The sequence below is a fragment of the Bos grunniens genome, chromosome 26 (assembly GCF_055505025.1).
Source record: "Bos grunniens cultivar Pamir isolate PY7600 chromosome 26, Bosgru_T2T1.0, whole genome shotgun sequence".
Classification (NCBI taxonomy): Eukaryota; Metazoa; Chordata; class Mammalia; order Artiodactyla; family Bovidae; genus Bos; species Bos grunniens.
This window is the reverse complement of record NC_141190.1, coordinates 34,498,098-34,515,887: the sequence shown is the minus strand read 5'-3', so window position 1 is coordinate 34,515,887 and position 17,790 is coordinate 34,498,098. Positions and strand designations below refer to the sequence as shown.

The 17,790-nt window shown below is 51.1% G+C and overlaps 1 protein-coding gene across 24 annotated transcripts in view; it reads right to left on the bottom strand.

Moving 5' to 3' along the window:
- The window catches only part of VWA2 (von Willebrand factor A domain containing 2), a 52,636-nt gene that overhangs the window by 3,586 nt on the left and 31,260 nt on the right, over positions 1-17,790 (bottom strand). For 20 of the 24 annotated variants that reach the window (XM_086377770.1, XM_086377761.1, XM_086377780.1 and 17 more), the window contains 7 exons: positions 14,294-14,427; positions 13,549-13,681; positions 10,184-10,239; positions 7,593-7,700; positions 6,060-6,632; positions 1,780-2,448; positions 1,027-1,152 (listed from right to left, as the gene is read on the bottom strand). In XM_086377770.1, coding sequence (XP_086233896.1) covers positions 1,027-1,152; positions 1,780-2,448; positions 6,060-6,632; positions 7,593-7,700; positions 10,184-10,239; positions 13,549-13,681; positions 14,294-14,427 — 1,799 coding nt within the window. Of the gene's footprint in view, positions 1-458; positions 868-1,026; positions 1,153-1,779; positions 2,449-6,059; positions 6,633-7,592; positions 7,701-10,183; positions 10,240-13,548; positions 13,682-14,293; positions 14,428-17,790 lie in introns of all 24 variants that reach the window. The other 4 variants (XM_086377775.1, XM_086377781.1, XM_086377782.1 and 1 more) reach the window with 2 other exon arrangements.

Below are 17,790 nucleotides of genomic sequence, written 5' to 3'. Positions count from 1 at the left end.
CTGCTGCTAAGTCGCTTTAGTCGTGTCCGACTCTTCGCAACCCCATGGACCTCAGCCCACCAGGCTCCTCTGTCCATGGGATTCTCCAGGCAAGAGTACTAGAGTGGGGTGCTATTGCCTTCTCCGCCTTCTCTCCTAGATGGTTACTAATTCTCTTCTCTCCTCAAACCTCCAGCACCTCCTCCGTGCCCTCACCCTCTGGTGAGCAAATAGAGACGCTCAAAAAAAGAACTCCCACCAACTTCCACTGCCCCATCCACCCACCCACTCGAACCTGTGCCCACATCCTCTGCCTGTGTTCCGGTTACTCTGTGTCCACTGTGCTCCTCCCTAACAGTCTCCCCAGAATTTCATCAGAGTGTGTTCCGTTCAGTCGCTCAGTTGTGTCTGACTCTTTGCGACCCCATGGACTGCAGCACACCAGGCTTCCCTGTCCATCACCAACACAATGAGCTTACTCAAAGTCATGTCCATCGAGTCAGTGATGCCATCCAACCATCTCATCCTCTGTCGTTCCCTTCTCCTCCTGTCTTCAATCTCTCCCAGCATCAGGGTCTTTTCCAAGGAGTCAGTTCTTCAAGTTAGATGGCCAAAGGATTGAAGCTTCAGCTTAAGCATCAGTCCTTCCAATGAATATTCAGGATTGATTTCCTTTAGGACGGCCTGGGTGGATCTCCATGCAGTCCAAGGGACTCTGAAGAGCCTTCTCCGATGCCACAGTTCAAAAGCATCAATTCTTTGGTGCTCAGCACCATCTAATACACTACATGCTGCTCTTACTGGTTGTGTCTTAGACTAGAACCCTCAGGAGGGCAGAGAGTCTCCGTGTCTTGTTTCCTGCTCTGTTCCTCTCACCCAGCATGGCACCTGGGATGTAGGGGCACCCACTGAATGTTTCATGTATGAATGAACCAATGACTGACTCCTTCCATCGATGCCCTAGAGCCTCCTTTGGTACACTCCTGGGGAACAGGAGGACTGAGAACACCACCCCAGCCCCTACATTGGAGCTGATGCCACACTCACGGTTCTTGCAGTGGGGGCCCTCCCAGCCACCCTGGCACTCGCAGCGGTAGCTCCCGTTGCGCAGGACACAGATGCCCTCGTTCATGCATGGGCTGGGTTTGCAGAGGTTAACTGGCCGCTTGGCTTCTGCAAGGGAGGACGGGAGGACGTGTCAGCAGACCCAGCCTGGGTCAGCCCTGCGGACCCTACCCTCACCCAGGACAAAGGTGAGGCCACCAGAGCAGGTGTCACAGTGGCTCTGTGGGCTCTTGAGCCACAGGTGAGCACACGGGTGGGCCCCAGCCTCCATTCAGCTTGCCTGCAGGCAAGCAGCCGCTTTCTTTAAGATGGGCTGAGCACACAGCAGTGCTTACTATCATTATTACGGCCACAGGCTTTTAAAAAGGTGCAGAGAATGTTCCTAGTAAAAGGAGGCTTGAAGTCAGGCTAGCCTGGCTGTGTCTGTTCCTAGCAAGGTCAGTGCCATCCTGGGGTCTTGGTGGATATCCTAACAAATCTCTTCTTTTTAGGTGGGGTGCATACATTAAGTCTGGGGAGAGATGCTTGTCTAAAATTCTCTGCATCTTAAATGGGGACAGTTGTGTGTGCCTCCTGCAGGGTTCCATGTGACTATGGGATTTAGCACAGAGCCCGGCACATGGAAAGTCCCCGGTAGTTGGGAGGAGCTGCTGTCCCCATAGGGATGTCCATGAAGGCTCTGGCTGAGGTCCGCCCTTTGGAGGCAACCCCAAAGTTGCAGATTCCCCCACTCACCTCTACATATCCACTCGATGAGTGCATCCTGGTGGTGACTCAGGTCTACATAGGCTGCTGCGTGGATCAGGGCGTCACGGGGACCCGCAAGCCTCCGCAGTGCCTCCCTCAGGACGGGCCCCACACCCACCACCAAGACCGAGACGCCGTTGTCCCTCAGCTTCTGGGCCGGGACAGCCGCGTCCTCTACCCCACTCCCACCCGTGACCACCACCACCGCCTTGGGGACGCCAGGCCGGGCGCCGCCCTGGACCGTCATCACCTTGTCATAGATGTGCAGCAAGGCCGTGCCTGCTGAGCCCACCCCTCCCAGGTAGGGGGCCTGGCTCAGGGCCCGCAGCACTGCAGCACGGCTGCGGTGGGTGTCCAGCCCGAAGGCTGTCTGGACGCGGCCACCGTACACCACCAGACTGATCTGCGTCACATCGGGGTTCACGTCAAACCAGAGGACACAGCTTCTCACGAAGCTCTGCATCTGGGTGAAGTTCTCGGGCCCCACTGAGACCGAGGCGTCCAGCATGAAGACCAGGTCCAGCGACTGGGCCTGGCAGCCTGTAGAATAAGCAAAGCGGCCCTCAGGGGGTAGCCGGGCGGTGGGGGCTGCTGCTCTGGGGTGATCAGAGCCCAGGTCAGCTGGTCTCCACTGCAGCATCCGGCCTCCACCCTCTCCTGGAAGAAAAGCAGGACACACGAAGGCTCAGCTGGACCATACTCCTACCCTCCCTGCTGGCAGCTGGATGCGGCCATGTGATAGTTCTATCCGATGGGATGTAATGGAAAGTAACTGCAATTTCTAAGTTCTGTCCCCGAAAGCAAGCTGCTTGCCTTCCACTTCCCCTCTGCCCTCTTCCTGCTGTCTGAGAAACAGCAGCCCTGGAGTTAGCAGACAGCTGAACCATCCTGCCGGCCCAGGCTGCTTACCTCTGAACTGTGATGGGAGAGGAATAAACGACTACTGTCTGTAAGCCATGGGGCTCTGAGGCTCAATCTATACCCCAGGTGCCATGAACTGTATGGCAGGGGTGGTTTAGTCGCTAAGTTGTGTCCGATTCTTGTGACCCCATGGACTGTAGCCCACCAGGAGTAAAGTATGCAGTAAGAGGATCTGATTTACTGGTTTTTTAAAACAACTCTAGCATAAGAAGAGTCTGAGAAACCATCATAGCCAAGAGGAGTCTAAGAAGACAGGAAGACTAAATGTAAAATGTATCCTGGATGGGATCCTTGGAACAGAAAAAAGACATGAGGTAACAACTAAGGCAGTTGGAATAAAGTGCAGACTGTAATAAATAATGACCAACTATGCACAGAGGTTTGTATCGTTGTACAGGAGGCAGTGACCAAAACCATCCCCAAGAAAAAGAAATGCAAGAAGGCAAAATAGTTGTCTGAGGAGGCTTTACAAACAGCTGAGAGAAGAAGCAAAAAGTGAAGGAGAAAAGGAAAGATATACCCAACTGAATCCAGAGTTGTAGAGAATAGCAAAGAGAGATAAGAAGGCCTTCTTAAGTGAACAATGCAAAGAAATAAACAATAGGCTGGGAAAGACTAGAGACCTTTCCAAGAATATTGGAGATACCAAGGGAACATTTCATGCAAAAATGGGCACAATAAAGGACAGAAATGGCAAGGAGCTAACAGAAGCAAAGAGATTAAGAGGTGGCAAGAATACACAGAAAAACTATACAAAAAAGGTCTTAATGACCTGGATAACCACGATGGTGTGGGTACTCACCTAGAGCCAGACATCTTGGTGTGTGAAGTAAAATGGGCCTTAGGAAGCATTACTACCAATAAAGCTAGTGGAAGTGATGGAATTCCAGCTGAGCTATTTCAAATCCTAAAAGATGATGCTGTTAAAGTGCTGCACTCAGTATAGCAGCAAATTTGGAAAACTCAGTGGCCACAGTACTGGAAAAGGTCAGTTTTCATTCCAATCCCAAAGAAAGGCAATGCAAAGAATGTTCAAACAACTGTACAACTGCACTCATTTTGCATGCTAGCAAGGTAATACTCAAAATCCTTCAGGCTAGTCTTCAGCAGTACCTGAACCGAGAACTTACAGATGTACAAGATGGGTTTAGAAAAGGCAGAGGAACCAGAGATCAAATTGCCAACATTCACTGGATCATAGAGAAAGCTAGGAAATTCCAGAAAAACATCTGTTTCATTGACTACACTAAAGCCTTTGACTATGTGGATCACAACAAACTGTGGGAAATTCTTAAAGAGATGGGAATACCAGACCACTCTACCTGCCTGCTAAGAAACCTGTATGCAGGTCAAGAAGCAACAGTTAGAACCAGACATGGAACAACTGACTGGTTCCAAATTGGGAAAGGAGTACATCAAAGCTATATATTGTCACCCTGCTTATTTAACCTATAGGCTACTAGAGTACATCAAGAGAAATGCCAGGCTGGATGAATTACAAACTGAAATTACTGGGAGAAACAGCAACAACCTCATATATTCTGATACCACCCTAATGGCAGAAAGCAAAGAGCAACTAAAGAGCCTCTTGATGAGGGTGAAAGAGGAGAGTGAAAAAGCTGCCTTAAAACTCAAAAAACCTAAGATCATGGCACTCAGCCCCATCACTTCATGGCAAATAGAAGGGGGAAAGTGGAAACAGTGACAGATTTTATTTTCTTGGGCTCCAGCAGACAAGTGACTGCAGCCATGAAATTAAAAGATGCTCCTTGGAAGGAAAGCTATGACATATCCAGACATCATATTAAAAAGCAGAGATATCACTTTGCTGACAAAGGTCCAGATAGTCAAAGCTACAGTTTTGTGTGAGTTGGACCATAAAGAAGGCTGAGCACCAAAGACTTGATGCTTTTGAATTGCAGTGCTGGAGAAGACTCTTGAGAGTCCCTTGGACAGCAAGGTGATCAAACCAATCAATCCTAAAGAAAATCAGTCCTGAATAGTCATTGGAAGGACTGATGAAGTTGAAGTTCCAATACTTTGGCCACCTGATGGCAAGAGCCAACTCATTAGAAAAGACATGGATGCTGGGAAAGATTGAAGGCAGGAGGAGAAGGGGGCAACAGAGGATGAGATGGTTGGAAGGCATCACTGACTCAGTGGACATGAGACTGAGCAAACTCCAGGAGATGGTGAAGGACAGGGAAGCCTGGCGTGCTAGAGTCCATGAGGTTGCAAAGGATCAGACACAACTGAGCGACTGAACAACATCAATGTTGGTTCATTAATTGTGATAACTGTACCTGGTTAACATCTTACAAGAGGGACACTGGGGATGGAACACAAGTGAACTCGACCATTGTCACAGTTTTTCTGTGAATCTAAAACTATTTTTTAAAAAATCCTCTGGCTGCCAAGGGAAGATAAGACTGGAGGGGCACAGTGGAGGTGGGCAGGCAGAGCCCTGTCCTTCCCCCAGCAGGAGGGAATGTCTCACCATTGGTGAGAGTGACACCTGGGGCTGAGGAGCTGAAATCCACACGCAGCTTCTTTAGAGAAGTCCGGAGCCCTATGGAGGGTGTGTTTCACCTACTCCTGTCGCTGACCATGGGCCAGGCCCGCACCCCTGATGGGGATATCTACTCCCAGGTTCTGTTCTCCAGGGCACCCTCTAGTGGCAGGTCATGGAAATCAACATGGGTCATAGAACAGAATGATGTCAGAACGCATCTCAGGTAGAAATGACAAGTAGCATTTCAGGAAAGGCTTGGCTTGTTCTAGACGTTTATGCTTGTACAGGCACATGTGTGTACTGGGAATGCATTTCTTTCTTGCCAAAAAGAAACTGGGAAGCTGCTGTTCTAGAGTTACACTTAGTAGATTCAGAGCTCCTTATTAACTATAACAATAAAAATTAATAAACAGCAATGCCTGCAATTCTGAGTGCACACTCTGAGCTTACTCTGCACTAGTGTGCATCTTGCTCGCCCTAAGTAATCCTCATAAAAGCCCCTCAGGAGGTGCTACTATTTGCCAGATTGTGGTGACCAGAAAAATGAGAAGATTAGACAGCATCACAACTCAGGGGACATGAATTTGAGCAAACTCTGGGAGACAGTGGAGGACAGAGGATCCACAGGGTTGCAAAGAGTCAGACATGACTTAGCGACTAAACAACAACAAAACTGAGAAGTTACTCATCACAAGGCTAGTTTATGAAAAAAATAAAGTGGGGCTGTGGCTCCAGCCTGCATCAGAGGCCCTGGTTAAATCCCTACCAAAATGTGGAAGGTTCTACCACTGGCCGGCTGGCCCGCAGCTGGCACGGGTGTGGGGATGGTCCCTACCTGGGCGTGGCTGGCTGCACAGCTTGCCCTGAAGTTTTGGGATTTGGTCGAATAGGTCCTGTGGGCTGGTGTAGGTCAGCACGCGCTCCGGGCCGCCAGTGATCATCTCCAGTTCCGCCCGCACGTCCTCGCTGCCCACACCCAGCAGGAGCAGCTGCCGGGCCCTCACGAAGCCCGCCGGGCCGGCCACCTCATCCTGGGAGCGCGCCTCGGTCATCAGGACCACCGCCCGTCGAGGCTGGTCCAGGCCTGTCCTGGGGGCACTCCCGAAGCCGCGCTCTGCCACCTGCTGTAGGGCCCGGCCCGTCAGAGTGGCGCCACCGTCGAAGGGCAGACCGTCGAGGCTCCGAATCAGGTCTGGCACATCCTGATACTCGCCCACTGGCACAGCCACGGTCAGCTTCGCGCCGTAGAGGGCCACACCCACGCGCGCTTGGGAGTCTCGGGTCAGCGCTGCCCGCACAAACCGCTTCACGAAGGCCTTGGCCCGCTGGAAGCCCTCCAGGGTGGCGTCTGCTGAGCTGGCCAGCAGGAACAGGACGTCCACTCTGCACTCCAGGCTCAGATTCAGAGCTGCCGGGACACAGCTGCCGTCACCCTGGGGAGCATGCAGACCACCGTCCCACCTGGGATGCCCAACCCCACGTGGGGCTGAGCCACCCACCTCCTAGGAGAGGGATGGGGTCATGACACTGAGGCTCCAAAGGCTAGTGACCAGAGCCCATCACCGAATTAGACAGGGCTCCCCGGTTCCCACACAGGGTCTTGCTCTCACCTCTTTTTCAAGAGAAAAATAGAATCTATACTCTTCCCCCACTATGGTTAGTACTTCCTGTGTCCTGTTGGAGAAATCTTTGTCTACCCCCAAATCATGACAGTAGGCTCCTTATGTTTTCTTCCAGAAGCTTCACAGCTTTGCTCTCTACAGTTAAATCAACGATCCATCTGGAATTGATTTTTGTATAACTTGTGAGGTAGGGGAATCAAGACATACTTTTTCCCAAATAAGTCTCCAATTGACCTAGCATGACAGTTTTTAAAAAGTTATTATTTAACAAGTCCCATACTCTGTGTCAAGCACTGTGTTGAGCACTTTATGTACAGAATGTTATTGCAAACTCCATAACCACAGGGCAGTAAAGTCAATTATAATCTTCACAGTTTTAAAATCAAGACAGGTCAAGGCTTCTCATTCCTCTTCTGGAAGAGGGGAGATGGGACACTGCCCAGAAGCATGAACCTGATGGGCTGGCTCCAGCCTACAGCTGGGCTCCCTGATGCCCACAGATCAAGCGGTGGCCATTCTAAAGCTAAGAAGCTAGGGGCCGTGTCCTACCCAACCCCCCCACCCAAGTTATACCCTGGAGCCCTCAGGGTTATCATCTGAGACATAAGCTCAGTGGTGTACTTCAAATGCACTAACTCCTGGGCCAGTTCCTACCTAGTGGCTAACAGGGTTGCAGACAAAGAGCAGGAGCCCGGACTCCACTGCCCTCCAATAACTGAAGTCTGGGAAGTCCCAGGCACACGTACCGCAGTTGGCTTCCCCTCCAAAGGCTGGTGGGCAGAGGCAGTGGTACCTGTCTGGTCCTTCTGGAACACACGTGCCTCCATTCTGGCAGGGCTGTGAATCACAGGGGCCTACCAGAGAGATGCCTGTTAACAGCCTGGCACATCTGCCAAGAGATGGAAGGGCTTTGGCCACCCTGCCCCACCAGGGCCCAGCCCCTTCCTTTCCTGGGATGCACTAGGAAATTGGTCTTAACACCTGTAGCAAAGATGGGAAGGACAGCCAATGAGGGGTTAGGGTGTGGGAAGTAACAGATACTCAGTGGTGGGCTCAGTTAATGCTCTGTGTGAAGCACAGGCTCACTGCGGATCTGCCAATGCGATCTGGCTCTGATACTGGGAGCACATGTTATAGACTGAGTTATGTCCCCACACACACCCATTCATATATTGTTGTTGTTCAGTTACTAAGTCTTGTCTGACTGTTGTGAGCCCATGAACTGCAGCATGCCAGGTTTCCCTGTCCTTCACTATCTCCCAGAGTTTGTTCAAACTCATGTCTGTTGAGTCAGTAATGCCATCCAACCATCTCATCCTCTGTCACCTCCTTCTCCTCCTGCCTTCAATCTTTTCCAGCATCAGGGTCTTTTCCAATGAGTCCACTCTTAGTATCACGTGGCCAAAGTATTGGAGCTCCAGCTGAAGATGGTGAAGGATGGTGAAGGTGGGGTGGTGAAGTTGAAGATTTTTTAAAACTATGAATGTTAATATATTACTTAGTGGTCACATGATTATAATTAAAGTGTATACTTTTGAAAGGTAGGAATTGAGAGTAACTGTTGGTGATGGACAGGGAGGCCTGGCGTGCTGCGATTCATGGGGTCGCAAAGAGTAGGACACAACTGAGCGACTGATCTGATCTGATCTGATCTTGGGCACCCAGGCCTGCAGTCCTATCAGCTGGAGTCTCATGGAAACGACTGGGGGTTCATTAACAGTGCCAACAGTGGCCTTTAAATGAGCGACTATTATGGGTCAGGTACTGTGAAATTAAAAGACGCTTGCTCCTTGGAAGAAAAGTTATGACCAACCTAGACAGCATATTAAAAAGCAGAGATATTACTAACAAAGGTCCATCTAGTCCAAGCTATGGTTTTTCCAGTAGTCATGTATGGATGTGAGAGTTGGACCATAAGGAAAGCTGAGCACTGAAGAATTGATACTTTTGAACTGTGGTGTTGGAGAAGACTCTTGAGAGTCCCTAGGACTGCAAGGAGATCCAACCAGTCCATCCTAAAGGAAATCAGTCCTGAATAGTCATTGGAAGGACTGATGTTGAAGCTGAAACTCCAAGACTTTGGCCACCTGATGCGAAGAACTGACTCCTTGGAAAAGACCCTGATGCTGGAAAGATTGAAGGTGGGAGGAGAAGGGGACAACAGAGGATGAGATGTTGGATGGCGTCACTGACGCAATGGACATGAGTTTGAGTAGGCTCCGGGAGTTGGTGATGGACAGGGGAGCCTGGCATGCCACAGTCCATGGTGTTGCAGAGTAAGACATGACTAAGTGACTGAACTGAACTGAACTGAGCTGAGGGTTACACACGCATTATCTCATTTCACTGATACAACCAAATGAAGCAAGTACTGTGAAGCCTCATGTCACAGACAGGAAGCTGAAACTCAAAAAATAGAAGTCACATGCTGAAGGTTAGCTACTTGAAAAGCGGCAGAGCTGGGACTCAAACCCAAATTATTCTGCTTTCGAAACCGCAAGTCCTTGACCTTTTATTTCTGAGTGGAAACAACCAGGCTTTCAGTTCCTGCCAGCTGTCAGAGGCCAGCCACCTTGGAACTTTAAAATAAGATGCCCAGCAGATCTCCTAACCCCAGGTAGGAAGAACCCTCCTGCCTGCACACAAGCCTCTGGCTCTTCAGGGGCCAGGCACCTGGCCTCATTAGGAGCAGCAAATCCACACAAGCACTGATGCCAAGACAACCAACTTTCATGCTCCTGCATCCGTGAGATGCTTTAGACCCCGGAGTGATGAGTAGGGAGGGCCCACTGGGGAGCCAGGCCGAATGATCCTAATGGGGTTGATAAGGCCTCCTGTTTGCTGGGGACTTTGTAACTGATGAAGCACTTGGGTGGACATCATCTACTGACTCTTCCCTAGGGGTCCATGGTGTGGTACCCTCTACCATCCAGAGTAGGGAGACAGGGAGTCCAGACCAGGGGCAAACATTGCCCTCATTTTACAGAGAAAGAAAGAAAGGCTCAGGTATCTTGCCCTGGGTTTGGTGCTACATATGAGGTTTTCTGTTTGCAAAGCCAGGGGTCAGTGCATGCCCTGCTCAGCCTCATGTCAATGCAGAGTCCCAGTTAAGGAAGTAATTCCAAAGCTTCACTTCATTCTCAGTGAAAAGATACCGCTGAATGAGGGAAGTACTGAGTATCACACAAGCATGTTGCTCTGCCTCTGAAATCCCCGTGCCTCTGCCCTGGAGCCAGGTCCAACCCTACTCGCTGCCCCAGGAGTACAAATGCCCCTTTGGGAGGCAGCCTCGTCCCAGGGCCAGAAAGAACAGGAGAATCAAAGAGGCAGACTGTACCTGGGCAGGTGGTCCTGTAGCAGGTGGTGGGGTGGGTGAAGAACACTCTCTTCCAGCTACGACCCAAGAAATCAAACGGTACAGATCAGAGGTTTAACAGGAAAGGTTATTTAAAATACTAAGAGCTGACATAAGATGCCAATGCAGAAGTGACTCAAGAAACCTGTTTTTTCCCCCTGATTCCACCCCAACTTTTGTCTGCACATGGAGTAGGAAATGTTTCAAACTACTCAAAGGCAATTTAAAAAAAAAAAAGATAATGTAAGCTGGCTATCCTGCCAGAAGTTAAGAGATGTCTGTGTTCGATACTCTGAGCTACATGAACAGCTTTCTTAGGGACAGCAGAATGAATGGGGGGCAAGAAATACTGGGATTAGTCAACTGGATTCTGGCTGTGTGACCTCAGGCAAGTTACTTTCCTTCTCTGGTCCTCAGTCCCCTCTTCTGTATAGTAACTCTATTGGGTAGTTATCAACTGTGTTCCTTGGAGCCTTGGTGGAGAGGGAACGGCTCCCCCAGTGCCACAGCCCTGCCCCCAACCCAAATGTGCTTTTTCTGGTCTGTAGGACAAGCGTCCATGCAAGCGTCTACTGTAGTTCAGGAGGGTGTGCAAACCACTGGCTGGTCTCAATGACCCCTGAGGCCGGTTTGGTTGCCAACCTTCTGTGGCAACACAGGGCCACCATTCCTGTGCTGGCTTCCATGCTCCATCCGTCCCCATCATTACATCAAGTCCTCAGCTATCTAAAGAGACAATAGCCTCTTTCAGGTGGAGAAGAGGGCTCAGAGGGCTGAATTAAGGGGCCCAAAGTCACACGGTTATCAAAACAGCAGAGTTGGGATCTGAACTCTGTCTCCAACTCCAAAGCCCACGCATCTTGCCCTCTGGGCCACCCTTCCCCAGTTCTCCTGACTCTGCGGGGTCACACGCCAGCCAAGGCAAGAAGGGGTCCTTGTCCCTCGGGCAGGAAGCCCTCCCCTTGCCTGGCAGTAGCTCCACAATGGCCTCATCTCTAAGGAGATTCTCTCGGGGCCTTGGCAATAAAGTTCTCTAAAACTTTCCCAAGAAGGCTTCTCCCAGTGGGATCCCACCCCAGTGTTGCCCAGCTGAGGGGCGGCTAATGGGGCTCATTGCTAGGGCAGGAGCTTACCCGAGGCCAAACATCCATTTGGGATAAAAGCCAAGTCAATTCTGAACTCAAGGGGTTGCTGAAGTCAAAATTCTGCCAAGCCACCAGCTCATTAAAGAAAACTCTTCTTCCCTTCTGTGTCTACTCCCCGTCACAACCTCATAAAACCACACATCCAAGCCCAGAAAGTTCCACGGGCCCTGCCCTCCCTACCCAGCCCAGCACTGGGAGCCCATGCTACTGAGCAGACACTGTCTAGGCCTTTGCCTGGACCTGTCCTCAGCTTGCCGCCCCACCCCACCACCTGCCACCTCCCTCAGCTCTAGATTCAGATGCCACATTCTCTGCCTTCCCTGCCTACTATAATTAAAAGTGCTCCCCTACCCCAACCACCTATTGACCCTGCTCTGTCTCCCCACCCCCACATTCTCTCCCCAGCAGGCACTTGGCGTCACCTAAGAGTTCTTCTAGCTACTTACTGTGTTCACTGCTGCCTCTTGCTCATGGGGGCAGATCTGTTTCTGAGATGCTCATGCAGATTCCCCAGGACTTGGGGCAGTGCTGAGAGCTCAGGAGAGCCTCTGCGAAGATTTCTTGAATGAAGGGCTTGATGAAAAGCCTATTATATGCATTATTCTAGAAGCCTTGATGTAATAACTCCTACATGCTCCAGACAAGTCCTCTGGGGCAGGTCCTATTCTCATTCCCTTCCTGAACATGGGAACAGACAGCAGAGGGTCCCAGCTCATTAATGGTGGTGTCCCCAGAGTCCGAGCACAAAGCCATTAAGTGTACTCTACCCACCAGCCTCTCCTGGGCCTCCCAACCTCTGGATGCCTCAGCCCCACTGCAACCTGGTTCTGACACCATTCAAGATTGTTGAGGGACTTCCCCGGTGGTGCAGCAGTTGGGAATCTGCCTGCCAATGCAGGGGACACAGGTTCGATCCCCGGTCCGGGAAGATTCCACATGCCGCAGGGCAACTAAGCCCGGGCGCCACAGCTACTGAGCCCACGAGCGACAACTACTGAAGCTCATGCACCCTAGAGCCCCCGCTCTGCAACAAGAGCCGCCGCCACAGTGGAGGCCCACACAAGGCGGCTGGAGAGGCGCCCCCACTTACAGCTAGAGAAAGCTCAGGCACAGCAGCAAAGACCCAGTGCAGCCATGAAGAAACACAACGATATAAAGACTTTATAATTATATGTAAAGGCTGTGCAAGCAGCCCCTTCTCCATGATGTGCAAGAAGCAAACAGGCCCCTCTCCAGCACTTGGGAGGCTCTCTCTGGACCAAGAGCACTGGGGGCAGTGACTGTGTCCACCTCCTTGTCACACACCGTCCGGCTCAGAGGGGCACTTAAACAGTTCACCAGAGAACAAAGAACTACCTCCATTCACTTGAAAGCTCAGGTTCAGAAGAGAGCCTAGAAATGGCCTCTGACAGCCCCATGCCCCACTTCCTCTGATCCACGTGCGGGGCACGGCCCTTCCCTGCCAGGGTGGTGTTTGGACTTGGCATTGGCCCAGCATGGCCCATGCAGCTTCTCGGCTGTTCCATCTCATTGCTGTGTACATGCTCTGACCTCATCGCAGAGGCCAGGCCAAGGGGCAAGATGCAGCTGGTTCGAACGCTACCCTGGCTCTCTAGAAAGGACAGATGGGTCGGATCATGAATTGCTAACCAGGGGCCATACTGGAGGTGATCCAGATAAAGTGCCAAGGGACGGTCTGGGGAGTCTGCAGGGCAGTGGCCAGCAGGGGCTCTCGAATGCCTGAGCTCCTGTCCTGAAGAATCCAGCCTCCCCCACGACATCTACAACTGGAGTTCATCCAAGGATCTTATTTAAGCCTCTTGCTTTGCTCAGCCCCCATAAAGGTGGAAACTGGTACTCAGAGGAACCAAGTTACCAGACCACTATCCCACGTCCAAACTACTGCCCTATCTGACCAGTTTTTGGCTGACCCACCAGCTGTCCAGAATGGTTGTGACCTGCCCCACTCACCTACCCTGGGTGCCTGGCTGGTGGGTCTACAAGACTCTGACACTGAGTACCTGCGCCCCGCCTATGTCCCTGAAACTCTGTCCCTGTCTCCCTCTCTGGTCTACTCCGATCCCCGTCACGGGCTCCACGGCCAAGGCCCCAGAGAGCCATTCTCTCTGCAGCCCACGAGCCCCTGGCCAACCCTGCCCAGGCCGAACCCTCGGGGTCTGAGCTCAGACCTTAAGGACAAACCTGGAGAAGGGACAGAGGGCAGCCAGCACAGCATCAGTGCCCCGAGATCCTCTCCAGCACGGGGCGAGGCCAGCAAGCTCCCTGATGGTCTCCAGAGTCTTGCGCTCACAGGGGTGAGGCTGGACCTTGCAGTCTGTATCCACCATGCATGCCCAAGACAGGGAAGACAAAGTTAACCCTCATTCCCTGTGGTCCCACTAACCCCTGCCCTCACTCCCTCTCAGCAGAGGACACAGCGGAGGGCCAGCCAGTCTCCGAGCATCTCCTCTGCACAGGCCCCGCCCCTCACAGCTCTCCCATCCTGTGCACACGTGTATCTTTCATACTACATATGTCACTCCAGCTCCCGGAGACCCTGACAAAGCTGACTATGCATACAGGGATCTCACCCCCAGATGAAGCCTCCCTGTGCTGACAGCGTGGGCAGCTGGCTCCTTCCTCCTCCCAAGCAGTAGACAGGCTCAGGGCCCACCCCCTCACATCGGGGTCCCAAGCCCCGAGCCTCTGGATCCCTCAAAGACAATCTCAGGATTCCCAGCCAAAACCCCCACAGGGCCTGACACAGGGAGGCTGGACAAAGCTGAGTGTCCCAGGGCTGAAGATGCTAGGTCCTGTCCCTCTTCCCCTACTTCCCTAGGGAGCCTCCTGTGTCCTGACTTCTGGCCTTGCGGAACCCTCCCCACCCTTGCATCCCACTTCCATATGGGCAAGGCCACTCCTTCCCAGCTGGGAGGCCCTTACTCACCTGGAGAGGCGGTGGTGCAGATCGAGGAGCCGCTGAGGGTGCTGAAGAGGCCGTTGGTGGCGTCATCCACCTCCTCGGCCATCAGCACGTGCTGTTCCCTTGGCTCGCTGGCCAGCGAGTGCAGCTCCTCCCACCTGAGTCCCGGCCGCAGCAGAGAAGTCACAATGGCTCGTCGCCCCACGCTCACCCACCTCCTGCCCACCCATCTCCTAGACCCTGGGCTCTGTGTGGACAGCACCACCAGCCACCAAGGCAGGAGCCCCCTAGCTGCAACCTCATCCATCTAGGATGCAGGGAAGGTCTAGACGTGAACCACAGAAAGACAGGATGCTGAGCTGTGGGTAGTAATGTGTGCATGCTCCAGCAACCCACCAGTTTCCTCAGAGGAGAGCCTCCCACTGAACTGCCAGCTCTTATTTGAGACTCAGTCCTAACAGATCTAGTCATCCGGTTTTATAACTTTAGCTGATGAGAAAAATTTAACCAGAAAGGAAATGAAGGAAAGTGGTTTGTGGTTCTAGGTGATGCCAAGAGAAGCACACACAGGAACAACTAGTAATAGAAAAAATAATAATAATAATCCTGATGATTATAAACCATGGCCATAAGAACTCAGAGGCCAGCAATGCAAGGCCATGTAGAGATGGGAACTGGCATAGTTCAACAACCAGAGGGCACTGTCAGTGCCCAGAATAGAAATGATGGGTGGGACGATGACCCTAGGGCATGAAGAAGGGTTAAAGGATGTTGGAAAAACTCTGTCTTTAAGAAGAATAGGCAGTCAGTAACCCATTTAGAATCTTACCCATCAAAAAGTTCATCAAAATAGACCAAGGCTTGGCAATACAGCAAAACATTCATGGATCTCTAAATCACTTCATGTAAAACTCTGATTCTCCTCTGAAACCACAGAAACCAGCCATTTTATCCAGTACCTAGGATAGCGGCTAGCATGAAGGAGGGGCTTCTTAGTTCTAGATTTACAGTAGCTTTGACTGGGCAGCTCTGCTAGGCTCCACCCTTAGCTCTCCCAGCTCCCAAAGAGACCTTAAAAGCTCCCTGGGTAATCCAGATGCTCAGCCAGAGCTGAGAATCCTCAGAGAATGGGTTTAAAATACACTAAAGGCAGGCGGGGAGGGAAGAGTTTGAGCGGCATCAGTCTTTATTCTCACTACAGTGGTTCTCAGACTTTAGTGGTATCAGAATCACCGAGGACCAGAGAAAGCAGAGACTGAGGCTCCTTGCCCCAGAGTTTTGGATTCAATGAGGTGCGGCCCAAGTGCGTGGATTTCTAACAAGCTCTAAATGATGGTGATGCTGCTGGTCCAAGGAACACACCTGGAGAACCACTGGCCAACGGTGCTCCAACCTTCTACTAGGAGTGGGAGAAGGGGTTAGGTGGGCCTGCGAGCCCAGCAGGCTTCCTCAGAGGCTTCCTGTGTCTGTAAAACTCGGGTTCTCAAATCTGAATGATACCCTGTCTCCTGAGCAACTGGCTTCTTAATTTCTCTACACCAGGAATGCTCAAAGTATGGTCTGTGGGCCAGTACAGGTCCCTAAACTTCTCACCCTGATTCAGAATCTCATAAGCATAGATACCAAGCATTTATAAACTAACTGTATGGCAACTTGACAGAGCCATTTTTATGTCTGTTGGGTCAATTAATAAGAATTTGAGCTTCTATTTTGTCTTTGTCTTTATTTCATTTTTCTGGTAATTGTAATTTTTTTTAAGCATCAGGGCATAATCCATTAGGGAAAAAAACTGGACCTTCACCACATATAGTTTGAGAAGCGCTCCTCCAGCTAGCAGCTGGAGAAGAAAGCCCCAGAATGGGCCAGTGTTTCCACCTTGTGGGGAGTTCCATCCTCAATGACAGGCCTTGGGCAACTATTATTCGTAAGACACGGTTGGGCAGGAGGGTGGGCAGGGAGCCATAAAGCAACACCATTCTCCTCTCTCAAGGGGTTTATGTTCCTTATATCTGGGAACACAGAAAGAGCCAGCCATAAGGCAGCTTGCATTAGTACCAACTTACAACGACAGCAACACGGTGCTGGTGGCTGTCATCATTGCACCAGGACACGGCACAATCAGGACAGCCCCATGGTGCCCGCAACCTCAGTCTCCAACCTTCCTTTCTGACCTGCACTTGCTGGTCCTCGGAGGTCCTCTCACCCGACACTCGGGTGATCTTATTTAGGCTTTAAACACTATCTTCAGTCTCCGTCTCGATGCCTGTCCCTTCTCCTATGTGCCAGACTCTTTCATCCAACTCCCTACTCAGCCTCTCTACTGAGATGGCCAATATGAATCAGACCTGCCCTGTCTAGAACAGCATTCAATTTCCTTTCCCAGTCTTTCTCATGTCATTCATGCTGGGGCTCAAGCCAAAATCTTCTATTCTTCTCTCATACACCCACGTCTAACACACCAGTCACTCCACTGCTCCGCCTTCCAAGCACAGCCTAGATCCAACCATTCCTCGGCGGCTTACAGCTGCTGCCCTATGACAAACCACCATTAAACTGCATGTGAGCTGCTCCACCATCTCCTAGATTCCCCACTGCCCCTATCATCGCCTCTCTCGGTCCCATCAGTCTATTCTCCTCTTGGCAGTCCCTGTGATCTCCTAAAAATGTAAGCCAGTTCATGCAATTCTCCTGCTCAAAACCCTCCACAGACTTCCCACACTACTCATTACAAACTTCAGTCTCCACAATAACCCACAAAGTCTCCAGCCCAGATTCCTGCCCACCTCTTCCACCTTATTTCTTGTAATTCGCCCCTTGCCGGTTGGTCTCCAGCTGCTCTCTGGCTGTCTTGCTGTTTCTATAAGACACTCAGCTAGCTGCTGCCTCAGGGCCTTTGCACTTGCCATCTGCCTGCCTTGCCTGCTCTCTTTTGTTACTTGGAAGGCTTGTTCCTCACTTAAGTTTCTGCTCAAAAATCAACTCCTTGAGGGAGCCTTACCAGACTCCCCTTATCTAAAATAGCTATCCTCTTGGGAATTCCCTTACAGTCCAGTGTTAGGACTCAGCACTCTCACTGCTGGTTCAATCCCTGGTTGGGAAACTAAAATCCCAATAGCTGCATGGCATGACCTCCCCCCCCCCCACAAAATAGCTATCTTCTCTACTCCCATCATTCTGTAACCTCTTACCTACTTTTTCTTCTCTGCATTTTATGTCCACCTGAAATTACTTATTTATTCACTCACTTGTTTGTTATCTAGTTCCTTTCCTAGAAGGAGTTCCATGAAGGCAAGGACTTTGTATAATATTATTGTCTCTGTATCCTGAGAACCTAGAATAGTGTCTGGCATGAGGAAGACAACCTATGTTTATTGAGAGAATAAGAAAAGTACAGTAGCCCTTCCAGATCCATAGGTTCCACACCCACAGATTCAGCTCACTGTGGCTCCTGAGCTATGTTTGTGATCCACAGATATGGGAGGGCTAAATAAAGGACTTGAACATCCGTGGACTGTGGTGTC